General features: G+C 42.9%; 1 protein-coding gene across 1 annotated transcript in view; it reads left to right on the plus strand.

Moving 5' to 3' along the window:
• The first annotated feature begins 3,978 nt into the window (after positions 1 to 3,978).
• The window catches only part of rgl1 (ral guanine nucleotide dissociation stimulator-like 1), a 177,639-nt gene continuing 161,412 nt past the window's right edge, over positions 3,979 to 20,205 (plus strand). Inside the window, exon 1 of the mRNA XM_078561568.1 lies at positions 3,979 to 4,188. Within this exon, the coding sequence (XP_078417694.1) occupies positions 4,168 to 4,188 (21 nt within the window). The 5' untranslated portion in view covers positions 3,979 to 4,167. The remainder of the gene's footprint in view (positions 4,189 to 20,205) is intronic.

Genomic DNA, 20,205 nt, shown 5'->3' on the forward strand with positions numbered 1-20,205 from the left:
GTGCTAGGAATTTGAGCAATTGTTGCCGTAAAAATCACTGGTTTCTACTGCAGCTAACAGAAACAGTGAAGCTCTACTTGCTGAATACAGGTGTTGTCAGGTGCATGTGTCTGTCACTCACATTTCATATTCCAGTTTGCTCATTACAATTAAAAAAAATCCGCTCAGTTGGTTATGGGTCTTACTGGCTCCTAGGGAGCTGGATTGCCTCAAATCATGTGCTAAATGTATTAGGCAACACATGCACAGGAAGTGCCTCAGCTGGAGCAGCCCCTTGTGATAGAGCAGCGAATTAAGTGTTCCAGCTAGCACACAGTGACAGAGTCCACTTTAGCAATATAAAAGATAATTGGACTGATGTGTGACTGTCAACAACAGAAGAAAAATACACTTCTGTAATCTTATACTTCCAGCAATTTGTGATCTGTGAGATTAAGCCACTGAGGTTTGTAGGAATCAAAACTGAGTTGATACACTCGGGGGTGGACGGGGGAGTCTTGAAGTTTACTGAGTTCATTTTCAACTGATACAGTGGAAGAAATGTTTCCGTGCCTGGAGCAGACTTAACACATGTTTTGTGACTGAAGTGAACTGCTATTTAGGAAATGAATGCAAATAAGTAGTCTTCTGTGAATGTTTTCTTCCCCAAATTAAAATGCTTAATTTCAACATAAACTGCTGGTTTTCATATCTTGGCAACGCTAATTGCGAGGGGGCAGATCACATGTGGTCAGAAACATCACGAAAACAGAATTCTGCGGATGTTGGAAATCTGAAATAAAAACAGAAAGTGTTGGAAATACTCAGCAGGTCTGGCAGTACCTGCGGAAAGAAAACCTGTTCACGTTTTGGTGTTCAAATTTCATCAGGACAGACACGGTCTTTCTTCAGTTGTTCCTCTCCCTTCCATTGCCACCTCTTACCTTTCTCTTCGCTCACTAGAGTGGCAAAATTCGGGAGACGCTTGCCTTTCCAAATATTTTGCTTTGTTTTTGCCCAAGAGCTATAGGGTTTGCTTGAAATGCTATTTAATCCAGCATGGTGTTAATTTCATGCTGTAAGCCACTATCCACGGTATTGTGCATTTATTAATATAATTCATTTAAACTTTTTGAAACGTTAATAATTGTTTATGAACATACAAACATATGAACAAGGAGCAGGAGTAGGCCTTTCAGCCCCTCGAGCCTGCTCCGCCATTTAATAAAATCAGGGCTGATCTGATAGTGACCTCAAATCTGCATCCCGCCTACCCCCCATAACCTGTCACCTCCTTGCTTACCGACGCCACACCAATGGAATCTGAGTACTCACAGGTCCCAAACATTTTAAGTGTTTAATACAAAGCCACTGCGTTGGCATTTCTACTGGAGCCAATTTGAGGGTGTAATCGATTTGGAAATATAGCTTAAAGAATATCTAGAAGTGTCACAATAGGACATACCCCAAGAATCTATCTAACTCTGCTTTGAATATATTCAAAGACTCTGCTTCCACCACCTCTTCAGGAGGAGAGTTCCAAAGACTCACTACCCTCTGAGAGAAAAAGTTTCACCTCATCCCCGTTTTAAATGGGTGACCGCTTATATTTAAACAGTGACCCCCAGTTCTAGATTCTCCCACAAGAGGAAACATCCTCTCCAGGTCCACCCTGTCAAGTTCCCTCAGGATCTTACATGTTTCAATCAAGTCGTCTCTTACTCTTCTAAACTCCAGTGCATACAAGCCTAGTCTGTTGAACCTTTCCTCACAACACAATCCGTCCATTCCTGGTATTAGTCTGGTAAACCTTCTCTGAACTGCTTCCAGCGCATTTACATCCTTACTTAAATAAGGTGACCAATACCGTACACAGTACTTCAGATGTTCACTCACTAGTGCTCTGTACAACTGAAGCATAATCTCCTTACTTTTGTATTCAATTCCCCTCGCAATAAATGCTAACATTCTATTAGCCTTCTTAATTACTTGCTGTACCTGCATACTAGCCTTTTGCGATTCATGCACTAAGACACCCAGATCCCTCTGCATCTTAGAGCTCTGCAATCTCTCACCATTTAGATAATATGCATCCTTTATTCTTCCTGCCAAAATGGACAATTTCACATTTTCCCACATTAAACTCCATTTGCCATATTATTTTTACTCTGCTAACAAAGTGGGCAAATGTGGATGAGCACTAATATTATTTAAAGTAAAAACATGGCCAGACCCTCCATCACCGAACATTGTTCTGATTTAAGGGCTGATTTGTTTTGGGGTATGTCCTATTGTGACACTTCTAGATATTCTTTAAGCTATATTTCCAAATCGATTACACCCTCAAATTGGCTCCAGTAGAAATGCCAACACAGTGGCTTTGTATTAAACGTCGATTTTGAATCTGTGCCCTCTAGTTCTTGATGTTCTCTTGAGTGGGAACAGTTTCTCACTATTTACCCTGTCCATATCCCTCAGGATCTTGAATACCTCTATCAACTCTCCTCTCAGCCTTCCTTTTTCCAAGGAAAATATTCCCAACCTCTCCAATCTAACCTCATAGCTACAGTTCTTCATCCCGGGAATCATTCTTGCGAATCTCCTCCACACTCTCTCCAATGTCTTCACATCCTTCATCAAGTTTGGCGCCCAGAACTGGAAGTAGTACTCCAGATGAGGCCTAGTGCTTGGTGAAGAGCATGAATGTCAAGCTAGATATCTATAAATTGCAGTGCCTTGTGGGACATAGGGAATCTTCTGATTGTCGAGTCCCTTTAAGGTTGTTGTATTGTGGGTCTCTTTAAATGTGTTCATACAGCACTGATGTAGCCCACGGTGTTTGTGCTGCCTTTCTAAAATAACTACCAATGAGACCCAACCCCCTGCAACTTCCCCAGAACGCTGCCTTTTTTTTCCCTTTTCAAACATATATCAAATTCCACTTTAAAAGTGCTTGTTTTAAATCTGTTTGTCATAATATGTTCAAGCTTAGAAACTTTGGCAGGCTAAATGTGTAATGTTTAAGGAATCTTAGATACAGAGTACAGCAGTGCTCTGAATGTTGCTTTCATGGAATGATATCTGTTCAATTTCTTTTGTGTAACTTGGTTGTACTTCTTCCTTATTGGTTCTGGATGGGATGGGGGGGGGAAAAAAAACTACTGACATGAACCAGCGCAGCAGCACCCACGTGGAAAATAAACATCCATGAAGAGACCAGGCACACAACCTTACCTTTTGCAAATTACTGCAAGTTACCTTCAAATTGAACAAAATAATTGTCTGTTTTTAAGTTACTCACCGTATAAATGCATTAGAGAGAGAGAGAGAGTTATTTGGGCTGCCTGAGTTTCGTGTATTTATAATTTATGTAAATTGTTAACTTACATTGAGTTTATATGGGATTTGGCCATTGCCAAAATCTGCAGGTACACTGATCAATCCAACTGTCAAGCGAAGACAGTCCCAAAAGCCCCTATTATCTACTGAACTTTCTCTAGAAGCATTACAAATCCTCATGCTTTGTTTTTGCACTTGGAAAATGACATTAGCACTTAGGAATGCTTTGGTATTTTGCGATTGACTCTTTTTTCCACTCAAGCCTGTGACAAGATGTTAAATTTCATTTTTTTTTTACAATTGGAAGAACTTTGGACATCTTTTTTAATCTGTTGAATGTGGACTCTTTGGCTTAAGGGCTACTTGGATGCATCAGACAAAACTAGGACAACAAAGAAGTACTTGTGTCATATCTGAAAAGATTGCTCGAAATCTGGAGTAGGTTCTTGGCACCGCAAAGTTAGCTGCTTTTTCTCTACCCCCCCACCCCACCCCCCCGTCTCTCTGCAGAGCAGGAGTCACACAGTCTGTGTGGGAGCATGATGCAGATTAAACCAGCTCAGCAGCTCACTTCCGCCAATTGTTTCTGAAGATCTCCCGGTTAACGTCGGAAAGGGAATACATCTTTTTTCTGGAACTTCATAGCGTCTCCCAACACAAGAAGGGGCATTGTGCAAGCACTCTGCACACTTTGGTTAGTTTGAGGTCTCAACAGACAGAGTTCGGCTTCAACAGGGAGAGTGGGAGTATCTGGTGGATCTCAGCTGTAGGATGCCTTGCACAAAACCCACTGCATTTGCTTCTCGCTATGGTTCGTGTTGAGGCAAATGCAAAATATGGTCCAAAAGAATGGCTTATTTTCCTTTGTTGGTGAGTAATCTTGGCTTAAATGGACCGGGGGAGTGGGGAAAATAGTTTGGAAAAAAGGGTGCTCCGAGTGCTTTTCTAGCAGCTGTTTTTTTATATAACTCTAAATGAGCAATGCATTTTTTTAAAAATTGGAAATATTTGAATATGTGTAACCAGGAGTACTGCTTTTTGTGATATTTGTACACATGCATCTACCATTTTTCCTTATTTAAACTGGGAGGTCGCAAAGAAAGCAAAAACAGTGTTTTGCCTTTGCATTACTGGCTAAGACTGTGTCATTAAGGTACAGGTACTGTAGAAAATCAACATTGGCCTGAGTTGGCGGTGAACCTGAAGTAGACTCCCGAGAGGAGGCAAGTTTCCGCCGACTTGCGCTGGAATCTGGTCAGGTCTTGCGTCTGACCTCGCGAACAAACTTGGTCAATGCGGAGGTGAAACCACTTCTCACTGACAGCAAGTTACAGCGCAGACGCCTGCTTAGGTAAAGGGCGTGTCTGCACTTCTCTTTGTCGGAACAACCTGTGGCAAGTGGTTAACCCTGTCACCCTGTGACCTGTGCGTCAGGGTGTTCAATGCCTCGTAAAGGGAGTTGACGTTGGCATTGACCCGGTAAAGGTGTTTCCACAAGCTCGAAGCCAGAGCTCCCGGGAGTGGATGTCGTGTTGCAGCCTTTTGCAGGCTGGCTGGACCACATCATTTGCATTCGTGCACCGCCGGGGTTGCTGGGCACATCCATGCCAGGTGTGCATGGGGTGTGAAGCCCAAGCTGAAATTCGGGAAATCCTGTAGGGTTGGTGTTGAGGAGCCAATCCCCCTCCTTCATCGTCTTTTGTTCAACGCCAGCTCCGCGAACGTGTAACGGGCCACCCAGTGACTGTTGAATTACTGCATCTTATCCCCGTCGCAGAGAATCATTAAAAAAAATAGATTAACACAATATGCAAAATTTTGAGTTGACAGTATAATTGATTCTGCCATTGGCGTATGTCGCCAATGGGTGTCGACGTTGAACTAGTATCTCTGGTATAACGATTGTCCATGGGCGTATTTATGACTATCGTGGCTCTAAGATCGTATATTCCATGTCCTTTGCATAGATCTAGGGCAATAAGCATAACCGACGGCACCCTGTCAGGGAGGGGATCGGTATCGATGATATGTTTAAGACTTTCCACTGACGCTAAGCAGTTGTTCTGCATTTATGAGGCATGTTGAAAATGATGGAACAAAATCAGTGCAGCTCCAATATTTTATCCACTTTTTGCTTTGCTTTGGTTAGCCTGGCTGGGGTTTGGGCATGCTGCCGTGATGATATCACGTATTTATTGGGCTCCTTTTAGGAGGCTGGATTTGGCGTATGTTGCAGGCTTGTGTCTGTTAACCTGGAGCAAGAGGATTTCCTGCTGTCTATTCAGTCTGCCAAAGAATGGAAGGTGCTTTTTTAAATACTCTATCAGATGTTCCATGGGGTGTTGGGAGGAGGTGGGTGGGGGTGAATCAACCTGAAATAGTGCACAGTTCGCTATTTCAGGAAATTATGGGAAAGAGCTTGTGCCTTGGGCGCTCAACCATGACCTGGTTTGTGCTGACCCTGTTGCAATGCTTCCTGTGAAATGTCTCTTCCAGGTCTAAAATGTAAACGTTAATCACATGCTCCCTTAAAGCACCTAGTCAGTCGGATATTTCTGACGGGCGCTGGTGTAGAGAATTTCACATTCAGCCCTCTCGTGCGAATAAGTCACGAACAGCTCCCAGTTTTGGCACCGTTTCTGAAAGGCCCCTTTAATAATGCAGTTTCCTGACCTCTGGAGGCTGACCTGTGACGCAAAGAGCTAAACAAGTTTCCGAGCGTTCCAGGTCCATGTGACAGCAGATTTGTGAAAGGCCCACTCAGTCAATTAGATTTTGGATTCTATCTGTGACACTTAAAAGTCTTGAATCTAGGATTCCGAGCGTCTGGGTTAAGCTGCTTCACCTTGAACATTTCTTCCATTCTTGACCCTCAGTTCAATCTATTTTACAGGCAAACGTTTGTGTGCCTGTAAAATAGATTGAACTGAGGCCCGGGGAGGACATGTCTGTAGCAAAATATTCACAATCCATACAAGACTTGTCATGTGTAATAGGAAACACAATGGAGGACCTTTGATTTGGGTTGCCAACCCTCCAGGATTGGCCTGGAGTCTCCAGGAACTGAAGATCAATCTCCAGGACATTGCCGTGTGCAACCCTGGAGAAAAATCATCGGGACATTCAAAAATATTGTGCTTTTGTAATTATCTTTGACCATTTCTCTTTACCAGGTATAAAAAATATTGAAAATGGGGAGGGGCCGCTGTTTGGATGACAGTCAAGCAGCATCCAATTGGGTAGTAAGTCACTTTGCTTTCCAGTTGGCGTAGGAAGGATGGATGTGTTGTCCGACTAATGACAGATACGTGGGGGCAAGTCATGTGATGAAACCTCCAGGAATACATTTAATTGCAGTTGGCAACCCTATCTTTGATCCTTTACAATAAGCGAGATAGATTTAGCATCATAATTTGTGTTGTCATGGGTGGATTTAGTACATGCACATGAAATGTACAAGCAAGGAGCTAAATTCAGCCTGACTGAAACTAAACCGCCAAACCCTCAAACTGCTTTTGCTGAATGCTCAGCAACTAACGCCTTTTACCTCCTGATATGAAAATCTGATTAAATGTTGCTGTATTTGTTTCCCAGTTCTGTGTAGTTTATTCAGCTTGAAAGATTGAATTGATTGATTTTTGGGGGTGGGGTGGGGGGAAATGCAGGAGTTAATACACAAGACACAAGAGAGTATACAGCAGGATGGGAGAGGATGGGGGATGGTGTTTAATATTGTTTTCAACTCCTCTGCAGGGCTAAGGTTAATGAGTGTCACAGGACCGTGAAGCACTCAAATCCCCAGTGTGTGTTTAGTTACTTTCAGCCAGTGTTGCAGTAGGAGTTTGGCTTCAGTGTCCTAAATTAGGAAGGAGAAGCTTTTTATTTATTGGGGGGTCCCTGTTACTGTTGGAAATCTGCCTGTGTGTGTGTGGAATGAGGTTGAGTATTTGGTTGAAGCGTGTGTTGACGTTCAGTGTTGAGGCTGGCGTGCAAATGCTGGCCGCTGGCGACTTCCCGGCTGTCAACTGCAAAACTGGATGGACCCAACAGGAGTCAATGGTCCTCAGGAGAGAATAAGAAGTAAAATTGTCAAGGAGAAATGGGGGTTGGGGGAAACTGGGTTTCCGGTTTCTCTGACGCGTGTATCCATTAAATAAACATATCGTCACTCAAGTTCCAGACTCGCATACACAACCCCTGCTAAAAGCTCTTAGCACCTCTAGATGCTTGCCTTGATTATTTTTCTCATTAATGAACAACTTTTTTTGGAAATAAGTTTTAATTCAGGATATCAAATGTTTTAATCTATAAACCATAAGTATAAAATTCATGTCATAGAGAAGTGCTTTTAAGTATTTCAACATTTTTGTTTATCTTTTGTCAACCCAATTATCAAATTGTTTGGTCTGATCAGAGTAGTCTTAACTGTTGGTGAAAAATGAATTGATTCTATGCATTTAAACAGACCAATAAACAATTGTTTATTCTTTCAACATTTTGATCACAGTATTCCCTTGTTTAGTATAAAGGAGTAAATTTCCTTGCCCTGTAAATAGCAGTTTCAATCACAAAACTGAATCATTGTTTCTCTATGTGAGAGGTTATTTTCCTCTTGTTTAAGCGGCAGTTGGAGGTAACAGAGCAACAAGGAGATCAATGTCTCTTGAAGTTGACCCTGGTATTTGCTAAAGAGACAGAATTGGAGAACATATACCAAGGCATCAAAGTCCTGTAGCTTTCTGCCTGCTCAGTTGACCCTGTTTTGGTACACTTGAAATGAGTGTGGGGCAAAAGCCAGCACATGGAGTTAAGATGCAAATTCACCACAGTTTAACTGAATGGTGGAAAAGGCTTTTGAGAGCTAAATGGTCTACCCTTGTTATAGGCATTCAAAATTCCAACTACCCTTCAGTATGCTGGTGATTCCCTCTGTCTAATCTCCCTGTCCACACTCTCTGCTCCTCTATCACCAGCCTTGCCCTTGCTTGCTTGCTCTACCATTAGGTGGGCATTTGTTCAGTCACTTCACTCCTGCCCTTGGGAACTCCCTGCCCAGTTCCCTCTGTCATGTCACCACTGATCCTAATTTCAGGAATCCCCTGAAAAACCATGGTTTTGACAACGGCCTAATTTTCTTTTTCCTTTCACCCCCTCCCCTTCCTGTGTTTCTCCATTTTCTTTTCCATTTTCTCTCCCATTGGGGGGATCTCCCTGTTTTACATAAATTTTTTGTGCATGAGTGAATGGTGGTGGTTTTGTGAGTCAGTGAAAATATAAGCATAGTATGCATGAACTATTTGTTTTCCATGCTCATTAGACATTGCTCCAAATGCGGCATTGCTTGTATTTTGAGATCTATGCCATGAGTGGTAACAGTGAAAATTAAACCTCTTGGTTAACTATTCCATTAGCCTTCATTGAGACACAAGTCACTGCCCTCAAGCTGGTAAGTTGTTTACAGACCATTTTGCCTCAACATAGAGCGTAGTTCTATTTCTAGGCTGCAAGTGGTGCTCTTTCCAAACAATGACAGACCTACAGGGGCACTTCTTCTGAATTGACACCCTACATAATTCTTACCAGAAGGATCTGATGCAATATAATTTTCTTCAAAGTTGGGCTTGGAATTTCTTATTGAATTTTTAAGTTGTTGGAGCAAAACCCTTCAAAATATGGGTGGAATTCAATGGGGATGGCAAGGGGCCCAATTACCACCACCAAAACTGATGGCACCCTCGCCAACCCATCTCCAGGAGGCCTGAGGGAATTAAGTCCCCAATTGGCAGTGGGAACCCTGCTGGCTGGGCCTCCCATTCCAAGGGAGGCAATTCATTCCAGGACTTCCACCAGAAGGGCAGAAATCATGCCCATGAGAGCTGCTCTCAGTTGCCTACCCTGAGAGAAGTGGCTGCTGACTTTAGCCTTCACCAGGGCTCACCACTGGATCCCTGGAGAAAGGTGAGTGATGGTGGGATGGGTGTTGCGCAGAATGGGTTGCCAGTGATGGGTGGGGGAGGGGTATTGGAGGAAAGGGGATGCCTCCCTGCAGGCTCCCCTTCCCAATGCAGGATCACTTGATCAGGCACTGAGTGCCTTTGAGCAAAGGGCACTGCGCCGCCCCCACTTATATGCTGCTAGGATTTGCGTGTCAGTCTCCCGCATGGCGTGTCTCCTGCTGGTTGAATGCAGGCCCACTTAGGGCCTCAATCGGTACTCAGACGGGAAGGCCGCCTGCAAGCCTTCCTGTCCCAGATTTAATCAGAGGGAGGAGGGAAGGCGGTAGGACCTCCCCTCTCCCCCTGCACCGTCCCACCTGACCATACAGTCCTTTACACCTCCAAACTCACCTCTGGGAGTAGGGGCATTAAATTCTGCCCCATGTCTTTATTGTGTGCCTTTGAGTGTTAATCAAACTGTATTTGACTGCCTTTCCCTCTCTTCCTGTTAAAATTTTCCCTGTCTGAAAGTGTCTACCTAAGCTTTCTTCTATTGCAAAATGAAAGGTTGTTCTGAATTCTGCCTATAAGAGTGAGTCTTGTTATCCAAAGCCCTTTGTCTTTTCGCGAACACTTCTGAAAATGTGTGCTCTCTCCTTTCCACTGCTGAGTGCCACATGGTATTTATTACTGATCCAGCTGGCAGATGGCTATCCCAGGCTTCTGTTCGCATAGCTGTGAGCTTAACAGCAAGAAGGTGTGTATAAGCAGCTGTGGAATCTCCCCCTCATTCACCTCTCCGCCGTGGGGGAATGTGTACAGCCTCTGCTCGAAAAGTTAACAGTGGTGGGGAATTCTACAACTTGGGAAATGTGGGACCAGCCCCTGGACAGTTTTCAAGAAAAGAAATGTTTCACTTGCAATAACTGCATCTTGGGTGCTTTCAAATGAGATTTCAAAATGCAGTGTTTAAGAACATATTTCAATTGCATTATTTTGAGATCAATCTATTTTCGACTATATGCATGGAAGTTATAGTACGTCACAAAAAGACCATGAGTGGACCATTTTGCCCTTCAAGGCTGTTCTGCCATTGAATGAGATCATGGCTGATCGGTGGCCTAAATTCAAATATCACCCCACACACATGCGCACACACTTTGTCCCATATATCTTTAATACCATTGGTCAACAAAAATCTGTCATTCTCAGATTTTAAAATTTAACAACTAACCGAGCGTCAATTGCTATTTGCAGAAGAGATTTCCAGGCTTCAACCATTCTTTATTTATACAAGTGTCTTCTGAAAGGCCTGGCTCTAACTTTTAGACAATGCCCCTAATCCTAAACTCCTCTCAACCAAGTTTCTGTCCACTTACCCTATCAATTCCCCTAAATATCTTGAAGCCCTCAGTCAAATCCCCCCTCAATGTTCTCAATTCCTGTGGGTGCACAACCCTGGTTTGTGTAATCTTTTCTTGCAATTTAACCTGCGGGGTAAATTCTAGTAAATCTACGTTGCAGTCCAGTATGTCCTTCCTAAGGTGTGGTGCTCAAACTGCTCCAGGTGTGGTCTAGCCAGAGCTTTGTATAGCTGTGACAAAACCTCTACCCCCTTGTATTTTAATCCTCCAGATGCTAAAGCCAGCCTTCCATCCATTATGCCTTTTGATTATTTTTGGCACCTGTTTGTGATATTTAATGATCTATGTACATGGGCTCCCAAGTCTCTTTTCGCTCCACTGTTTCTAGCTTTTCACCATGTAGTACTCTGTTCTGCCCTTTTCAGGTCCAAAGTGGATGGCCTCATATTTGCCTAAATTAAAAAACATTTTCAACAATTTTGCCCATTCACCTAATCAATTAATATCTCTTAATTTTGTGCTTCCATCTATATTGCTAACAGTGCCACCTATATTTTTGTCAATGGCAAACCAGGATATATGGCTTTCCATCCCATCATCTAAGCAGTTAATAACTATGGTGGATAGTTGAGGGCCCAACACAATTCCATGTGGGACACCACTTGGTACTGAGAGTACCTGCCCATTATCCCTCCTCTCTCTCTGTCTCCTTCCACTCAGCCAGTTTCCTAATCAGGTCAATAATTTGCCTTCAATTCCATGAACTTGTGCCTTAGGGCAACAATTTCTGTTCCACCAAATTCTCTTTTGAATGCTTCCCCCTGATCTTATGACGTTTTACTCCTTAACAAATTTGCCCAGTTTACCGTGGACAGTCTCTCATTGAGTTACAGTCAGCCTTGCCTAAATCTGGAATCTTAGCCGTTTCATGTTTCAAATGTTACTATAATGTAAATGATTTCAGATTGAGTGCACTGTAAATGTAGAAGGACAAAATGAAGTGAAATAATCCATTATTTGAGAATGGCGTGTTAATGATTAAGCAGAGACGCTTACCTGGTAAGTGTTGTGTTTAGTCCACCAGGAGGATCACCTTTCCCTCACTATCTATTTTCTAGCCCCATCAATCTATTTTCTCCTGTCCCAAGTTGTGTACTTTCTCTGGCCCTCTCGGATTTGTTGCCATGGTCTGTTTTCTAGCAGCCTACAGATGCTCCTCTAGCGAGGTTGGATCTGACAGCATGAACAGTGAAGCACGAGTGTGACGATGTCATTCTGCATCTGCCTGTAAAACGTCCTCGGTGGCAACAGAGAACGGCGGCTGCTGCTGACACTTGAGCTATCAATGCACAAATGTAAATCGGCATTGGCAGAAGTCCATTGCTGGGATGTACTTACATTCCACCAACAGCTGGGAAGACCTGTGCCCAAAATCTGTCACGTTTGGAAGATGCGATTGCAACGCAATTGTAACTCCAATTTTAAGGAAATAGCGAGCATCTTTTGTTTGCCTAATGAGAACTGTAAACTCTGGCTGGCAGGAAGAAACTCAAATCTCTTATCAAGCGATGGGTATTTATTCCAAACTAAATAGAATTGAGATATGCCGGTATTCGTTTTGTCTATCTTTGTGCCCGTAAGATTGTATACTTTCTAGTAAGGACATTTCTTGCAAAAGAAAGATATTGTGAACGCTGGAAATCTGAAATAAAAACAGAAAATGTTGGAAATACTCAGCAGGTCTGGCAGCATATGTAGAGAGAGAAACAGTTAGCATTTTGGGTCTGTGACCTTTCACCAGAACTGGGAAAAATTAGAAATGCAATGGGTTTTAGGAAGCAAAAGGGTGTGGTGGGGAGAAGGGGGGGACGGTGGCGAGAATGGGAAAAAGATCAAAAGGAAAGATCTGAGATGAAACAGTTCTTAAGTTGGGCTGTGGAAGGTACATTACGGATGTCGAAGAAATCTTGTGAGATACTGTTAATGTTTTGACTAAAGCATGTACAGTGACCTGAGCAACATCGTGGGTGCTGTTTTCAATTTCTTTTAAATTTAGCTTATATTTGAAGGAAAAAAAGCAAAGTGAATTCATGGATTGTCAGCTCGCTATTTGTTACAATTCAAGCATGCTTCGTTAGTCAAACAGAATGTTCAGGATTTGTTGATCCAGAAATTTAGCCTATCTTAAAGCTTAACTATGCAAGAAGAGACATCATCTTCCAAACCCGTGACTACTACCACCTAGACAGACAAGGGCAGCAGATGCTTAGGAACACCACCACCTGGAAGTTCCCCACCAAGCCATTCACCATCTTGACTTGGAAATATATTGCCATTCCTTCATTGTCACTGGGTAAAAATCCTGGAACTCCCTCTTTAACAGTACTGTCCTACAACCCATGGACTGCAGTGGCTCAAGAAGGCAGCTCACCACCATCTTCTCAAGGGCAATTAGGGATGGGCAATAAATGCTGGCCTAGCCAGTGACGCCCAAATCCCATGAACAAATAAAAAGAGAACGAGGCCACCCCACCTTATACCTCCTTTAGGAACTTCCCACTTTCCAGTAGGAATAGAATTGGACCCTTAGCAGGACTGCACTAGCCAAAAAGGACACAGTTAATAAAATAGGCATACATCCAACTGGTTGCATAATGACCTGCAGAGTTAATTTCTTAACATGACTAAGTGAACGTCTTCAACCCACATTTTATTAAGTTAAAGGCAGTTTCTGATTCATATAGTAATGTTTGTGTTAGAGGCAGGGTGAAATTTTAGTGTTGCCAATGACTGGATGTCTGAACATGCTCTTTTCTACTTGGGCCTCTGAATGAAATTTGCCAAGGCTCATTTTTTGTCGAATATGCTTTGATTTTAAATATGTTCGTAAATAATAATTATCGGGTTGGGGGAGAAGAGAAGAAAATGAGTAAGCTATTACTCTGAAAATGTTCAATTGAGAAACCAATCCCTGAGTTCAACACATTTTTGATTGACAAGTGAGTCAAGGGTTATGCAAAAAAGTGCCGTTAAGGCCACAATCAGATCAGCCATGATCTTATTGAATGGTGGAGCAGGCTTGATGGGCTGAATGGCCTACTGCTCCTTTTTTTATGTTCTTGTGTTCTTACGCTATATCACCAAACCATATCCTCTCCATCATGCTTTAGGTGATGTCAGTTTGCCTCTGTCATGGCACTTTCTCTTCTGAGTCAGAAGGTTGTGGGTTCCAGTTCATTCCAGCACCTAATTTAAGCTGACACTTTCTACTGAGGGAGCGCTGCACTACCTGAGGTGCTGTTTTTTCAGATGAAACATTAAACTGAGTTCCCTTCTGCCTGTGGCAGTGGATGTAAAAGAATCAGGGACACAAATTGAAGAGGAGTAGGGAAGTTCAGTACCTTGACCGACACTTATCCATCAACCATCATAAGACAGATTAACTGGTCATTTATCCCATTGCTGTTTGTGTGACCTTGGTGTGTGCAAATTGGCTGCATAAAGGTTGAAAATGTAAACACTCATCAAGTCAGGCAATGCCAGTGGTGAGAGAGAGACGGGGTCATCGGTCTTGAAACATTCTCTTCACAGATGCAGCCTGTTATGCTGAATGTTTGGCTGCAATATTTAGTTCATGAACTAATCAAAGGTGCTATGTAAATACATGCCTTTCTGGCTTTATGTGCACATTTTAGGATATTTGGAGATATCAATGTCTACAAAGCACCTTATCAGTGATTTGCTCTCTATATCTCTGTCCTGATTTCCCTGGAATACTTAATTTGAAATTACCGTATCCTAGCTAGACTTAATACAAACAAACAATTTGTGCGCCACATTGGAGAATGTGATGAAGCTGAACTTATTATATTTTGATTTGTTAAACTGTTCAGTCAAAAGGTATTTAGTGCCAGTAATGGCAGGGAAAAGCAGTTTTGACCCTTTGTGTTGCACTGGGGGAATCGCTTTTTTAAAATTGCAAGATTAACAACCAAAGCCTGGAATGTGCTATGTAGCCAAGGTTGAAAAGAGTAGAAGAGAAGTTTGGGGGGAAATCAAGCACTGATTACCTAATATCAAACTTCGCTTTTCTTTAAAGGAAAAATGTCTAGACTGTGGAGAGGAGAGGAGTCCAATTTTGCAATGTTAGAATTAAGAGATGGTGTGATGAGTCTCCAGTTTTCAAAAGTGACGACACAAAGAAAAGGAAGAAAGTGTAGGATGGCGTACCTGAAGTTTAAAAATAGGAAGAGAGTTCAGTGGAATAGTGACATAGTACATAGATGGAAAAAAAGGTTTGCATGGACATGCACTTTTACATGGCAGCTGTCATGACTTGTACAGCCTGAGGAAGTTAATAGTTGGTTCAGGATAAATCTTAACCGATACATCAGGGAGACTTCCGTACTCTTCCAGTTAGTGCTGGGGTTATTTCATGCCCACCTGAGGTGGCAACTGGGGCCTTCATTTGTGTCTCACCTGGAACATGGCACCTTTGCAAATGTAGAACTGCACTGGAATGTCCACTTGGATGTGCGCTCAAGTCTCCACAGTAAGGCTTGAATCTAAAGCCTTCTAACTCTGATGTGAGAGTGGTGCCAACTGAGTCACAGCTCACACCTAGCGATGAGAAGCATCACCTAGCCATTGACATGCTTTTTCTGCAGGAACCCTCTTCAATTTTTGAACAGTATTTCAGTCTTGGACATTAATGGGCTTCATGTGGAATTGTAAGTTGCTGAGGGGTGTGTTTCATGCAGCATAGAACACATGTTGATAGAGAGGAAACACTTTTATGGCTGCCACTAACATATTGTCGATATTAATACGAACCTCTTGCAATCTTACAAAAACTGACCACTTTTTGACAATTTCAAAATTTCTTTTAGTACCAGCCTACTCTTCTAAAGTATTGTTGAAATGATTATGATGAGTTCTATTCGACAGTGTGACTTTAAATGTTATAAAATGTTTCATTGTTGCCAGTTTTTTCAGAGGTCTGGAGGAACAGGTACACTGAAGTAAGTACTGTAAAAACCCAGCAAAGCCATAGAGACATATCTAAACCCGTGAGAAACTCAGATCAGATGATAAACATCAATGTAGGTGGCAGCCGGTTAACTTAACTCAGCTGTGTAGATGTTTTTCATACAAGTTGATGCACTTTAAAGCGATATCATATACAAAAAATACTTTCTCATGCTCCTTGATTCGTGAGAACCTTACTGAGATTCTGTCATGGTGTCATATGTGCGTGGGAGGGAGAGTTTACCCTACTCCATTGGAATGTTCTATTTTCCCCCTATAGACATCTCTGAAACCTACTGTATCTTTACTGTTCATATGCACTGGCTAGGACACCAATTAATACTAATTAGGGGAATTACCGTCAAGACGATTAAGAAGCAAGGTCAGGTTATTGACCTGAATAGACTGTTAGGTTTTCTAATGAAATCTTGGAAGGTCAGCAGCTGTTGGTAATTGGTGTGTAGGAACATGGATTTTCACCCACAGTTTTCCACAGTGTGCGGTTAGTTAAGGGCCGGCAGTCATAGTAACCAGGTATTCTCCCAATCCATGGGTGAAGACAGTGGGGTGGGAAGGAGTGTCATTGGGAGAGGGAAAAACAGCAGAGGCAAAGTGATTAAAAAGGCCAGGTAACAGGAACTTGCTGTTCCTAGCTTTCAAATCTGTAATGGTATTGTGTAAGAAGGATAAATGGATGAAGGTGAAATTTTCTTTTGCTAATTTGCATACGTCCTTTTGAAGTCAATGATATTAGTGTGAGTAAGTCAGGTACATTTCCACTTTTGTCACCTAGTACCAACTAAAGAACTTTAAATTCAATAATAACTTTCAAAAGGTGTGTGGTTGTGTGAAAAGGTAATATTTTCAGTTCTATGGGGAAAGGAGCAGAGCAGCAGTGCTAATGGATTCTTCCTTCAAAGAGATGGCATAGGCACAACGGGCCAAACAGCCTCCTTCTGCCTTGTGATTCAATAACATAGGCCAAGCATAGGGCAAAGTCCTAACCCCAAGCAAAGTTCATTTTGAAACTGCTTCCAGTTTGTGACTTAAATGTTACATGAAATACCAACTGCAGTTAAACTCAGGAGGTTTTTGTATTGGTGTAATTTTGGTTAGTTGGGGAAAATCTAACTTTTTTTTTAACTAAATAGAGCCAGGCTCAAGTGTCAGGCTCAAAAAAGACCGGAAACAAAGTCTTGTGCCTTCAATTCAGGTTCACATGTACTTGGTGCCTTATTTCCTCCAATAAGAGTAAAAGGAATATTGGGTTACGAGCCAAGGTCCAACTCCACATGCAGTGCAATTTATTGTTTCCACACATCAGAGGCTAATATTCAGCGCTCTTTATGTTTCAAGTTATTGGTCAGCGCTTGTTTGTTTTCTGTATTGGTTTGTATGCAACACCGTAAGATCTGATGGGGGTGGAGGTGAAGACGGGGTCTTTGAGCCCTGTTCAGCTCTGTGATGCCAAGTATGATTTTTAAAATGAGCATGCAATACTGCCTGTGCACATTTAATGAGCCTCTTAGCATAGTGGGGGAATGTGGTCCGACTATTCAGTATTGGGCAACGTGCTTACTTTGATCCCAAGCAGTGCTCGAGAGCAAGACCAGTTAGAAGCCAAGGCTTTGTAGAAGTCTCTGGGTAGTTAGGCAACTGATAATTTGTGTACAGATGACAGCTGCTTTTAAGAGGATAAGTCCCAGGTGGAACATGTGCAACCATTAGTAAATCTTAAAGCATTGCTCAGCATTCCAGTACATTTTCTACTTCAACCACCCACTTTGAAAGAGCAAAGCTTTTACTTTAGTGTGCTGTGTGAGATTTAAGACAAATAAAACTAAAGAGCTTTAATTCAGTAATAAGTTGCAAAGGCGTGTGGTTCTGCGAAAAAGCAATATTTGCAGCTCTGTGGAGCAGGGCAGTGGACTCATAGATTTTTCCTTCAAAGATCTTCAGTATAAGATTATTCAAGTGCCCGTTTGAATTTAGGTTTCTTGGTGCACGCATTGATACTGAAGAGGAACAAGAAAATTGTTCATCCCCTTAACATTCGTGTAGAATGGATGGAGTGTGCATATAAAAGCTGATGTTTGGGATTTCTGTCCCTCAATAAAAGGCTACATCTAGATCACATAGCATTTAACAGTACAACAGTAGGCCATTCAGCCCAACAAGTCTGTGCTGGTGTTTATGTTCCACATGAAATTCCTCCTAGGTTATAAATGGTAGTGGTTGCCTAATAAATACAGTGAATAGTTAGTTATTCCTCCAAGGGGCTCTTTCCTGATCTGTTACCTGATCATGGCACATGCTATAAATGTGCCTGGCGTTCCCTAACCCCCAACTCCGTGATATGCATTTACTCACATCTGCTGCACATGGACTCATTTCTCCCAATTTGTCTTAAGGGCTGAATTTTACATGCCCCCGGCGGGTGTGTTTCCCGTGGGCACATAAAATAGGGCGGGCACCCATCCCACCACCTTCTCGCCCAGCCTTGAGCTCACCCTATAATACGAGGGGCAGGCGGGCACCGAAATTGGCAGCCCGCCTGTGATATTTAAAGGAATAATCAAGTGTCAATTAGGCTTGTTACCACGCCAATTGACCCTGATAATATGCAGCTCACGCGCCAAAATGTTTGGCATGAGAAGCTGGGCGGGAGCGGGTAACCCAATTTTTTCACTCAAAAACTTAAAGGACAGGAAGGAAGTGGGTGGGTCACTATTCAGGAGCTGCCCTTTGCTGATCGTGGGGCAGCCCCCTCTTAGGTTGAAGCCCCCTCTTCATTCCTACCCACTCTTGTCCCTTAAACTCCTCCCTTCCGCACCTGACCCTTTCCCTAACCTATCTAAGCCCTCCCAGGCCAAGACCCCAGACTTACCTGCTCCAGGGACCCATGGACCTTGGTTGACTTCTTCTCCTGCAGTCCCAGCAACGGCCACTGGGCAGGAGCTGCCAGGACTGATGGAGCTGCCGGCCAATTGGATTGGCCAGTGGCCCCAGAGGGGCGAAAGTCCCACTTGGTCCTTGTTAGTCCGCCTCACAGCACTTTATGTCTGCGGGGTGGGTTGGCACCAACATTGTTTCCGGAGGCGGGGCGGGTGGTGTTGTTGGGGGGGCAGGGTTGGGGCATGCTGTCCACCCCCGCCCCCCGTATTTTATTCAGTCCTAAGTCGCTTGGCATCTATACATTGCGCTAGCCTTAGTCCAGTCGTACTGCACTCCAGCACTACTGGAAAAGGGTTTGCACTCTTGGGAGACAATAAACTGAGGCCTGTTTGCCTTCTCTAGTGAATGTGAAAGATCCCACAGCACTATTCAAAGAGCAGGGAAGTTATCCTATTTATACTTGCCAATAGTTATCTCCCAACAAATAACAGATGATCTGGTCATTTATATCACTGTTGTTTGTGGGACTGTGCTCTGTGCAAATTGATTGCCATGTTTTCTACATTGCAATGGTGAATGTACTTCAAAAGCACTTCATTGGCTGTGGGATATCCTGAGATTCTGGTGAGAGGTCCAACCTGAAATGTTAACTAGTTTCTTTCTCCACAGGCGCTTCCAGACCTGCTGAATATTTCCAGCATTTAAATGCTGAAAATTTTAAATTTCTGTTTTCATTTCAGATTTTCAACTTTTTGTTAATAACCACTTTTGTTTCGAGCAAATCGTCTAATCCAACATAATATTTTTGTGGTGCGGAAAACAATTAATAGGAGTGGCACATCACACCAAAGGTGGTGTAACTCCAGTCTGCTATGGAGTCACATATTAAAAGGATTGGGAACGGCTTTCCTCTTGAAAGCTCCTTATGAGGGAAGATTCCAAGGGCCCTGGTTGTTCTCTCTTACCTTATCCTTAATCATATTTGATCCCTGATGGCGCTGGCAAGCTATTTGGCTGGGAGGAGCATCACAGCTGAGCCTGATCTTGTTCTCAACCAAGATCCATGCAAATGCAGTTCAAGAAGAATTCGATAGATGGCAATAGAGAACAGGGACCAAAGCTCTTTTTTTTTGGCTTGTACGCATTCCCTGTCCTTTGCCACATCATTGACTATGGCTACGCTGTCAGCTATCTAGGCCTTTGCCCTGAAATTACCTCCCTCAATCTCTCTGCCTCCACTCATCCCTCTCCCTCCTTTAATACCGTCCTTTCAAACCCACCAGCTTGACCCCCCCCCCCGCCTATATCTCCTCCTTTGTCTTGATGTCCATTTTTGTCTGATTGGAATACTCTTGTACATTAAAGATGCTAGATAAATGTAAGTTGTTTCTTCTTGTAGTCCAGGGTTCCCTTGGACAATTTTTAGCATACCGACCTGTGCCCTGACTCAGGTCAGCTAACTTAGCTTAGACTACAAGGATGGAATCTGGCACTTACCAGTCTGTACAGTAACCAGCCATTAGGGAAGCTCCAGGGACTTTCTGATCTTTATTTGTTGGGAGAGAACCCATGCTTGCCACCCTGTCTTTCTGTTAAATTTAACATGCCAATGAATGAAGCAAGCTGTAGTTGTTCTCTTAAAACTAGGCAACCCCCTGCTACAA

The sequence above is a fragment of the Cetorhinus maximus genome, chromosome 17 (assembly GCF_964194155.1).
Source record: "Cetorhinus maximus chromosome 17, sCetMax3.hap1.1, whole genome shotgun sequence".
Lineage (NCBI taxonomy): Eukaryota > Metazoa > Chordata > Chondrichthyes > Lamniformes > Cetorhinidae > Cetorhinus > Cetorhinus maximus.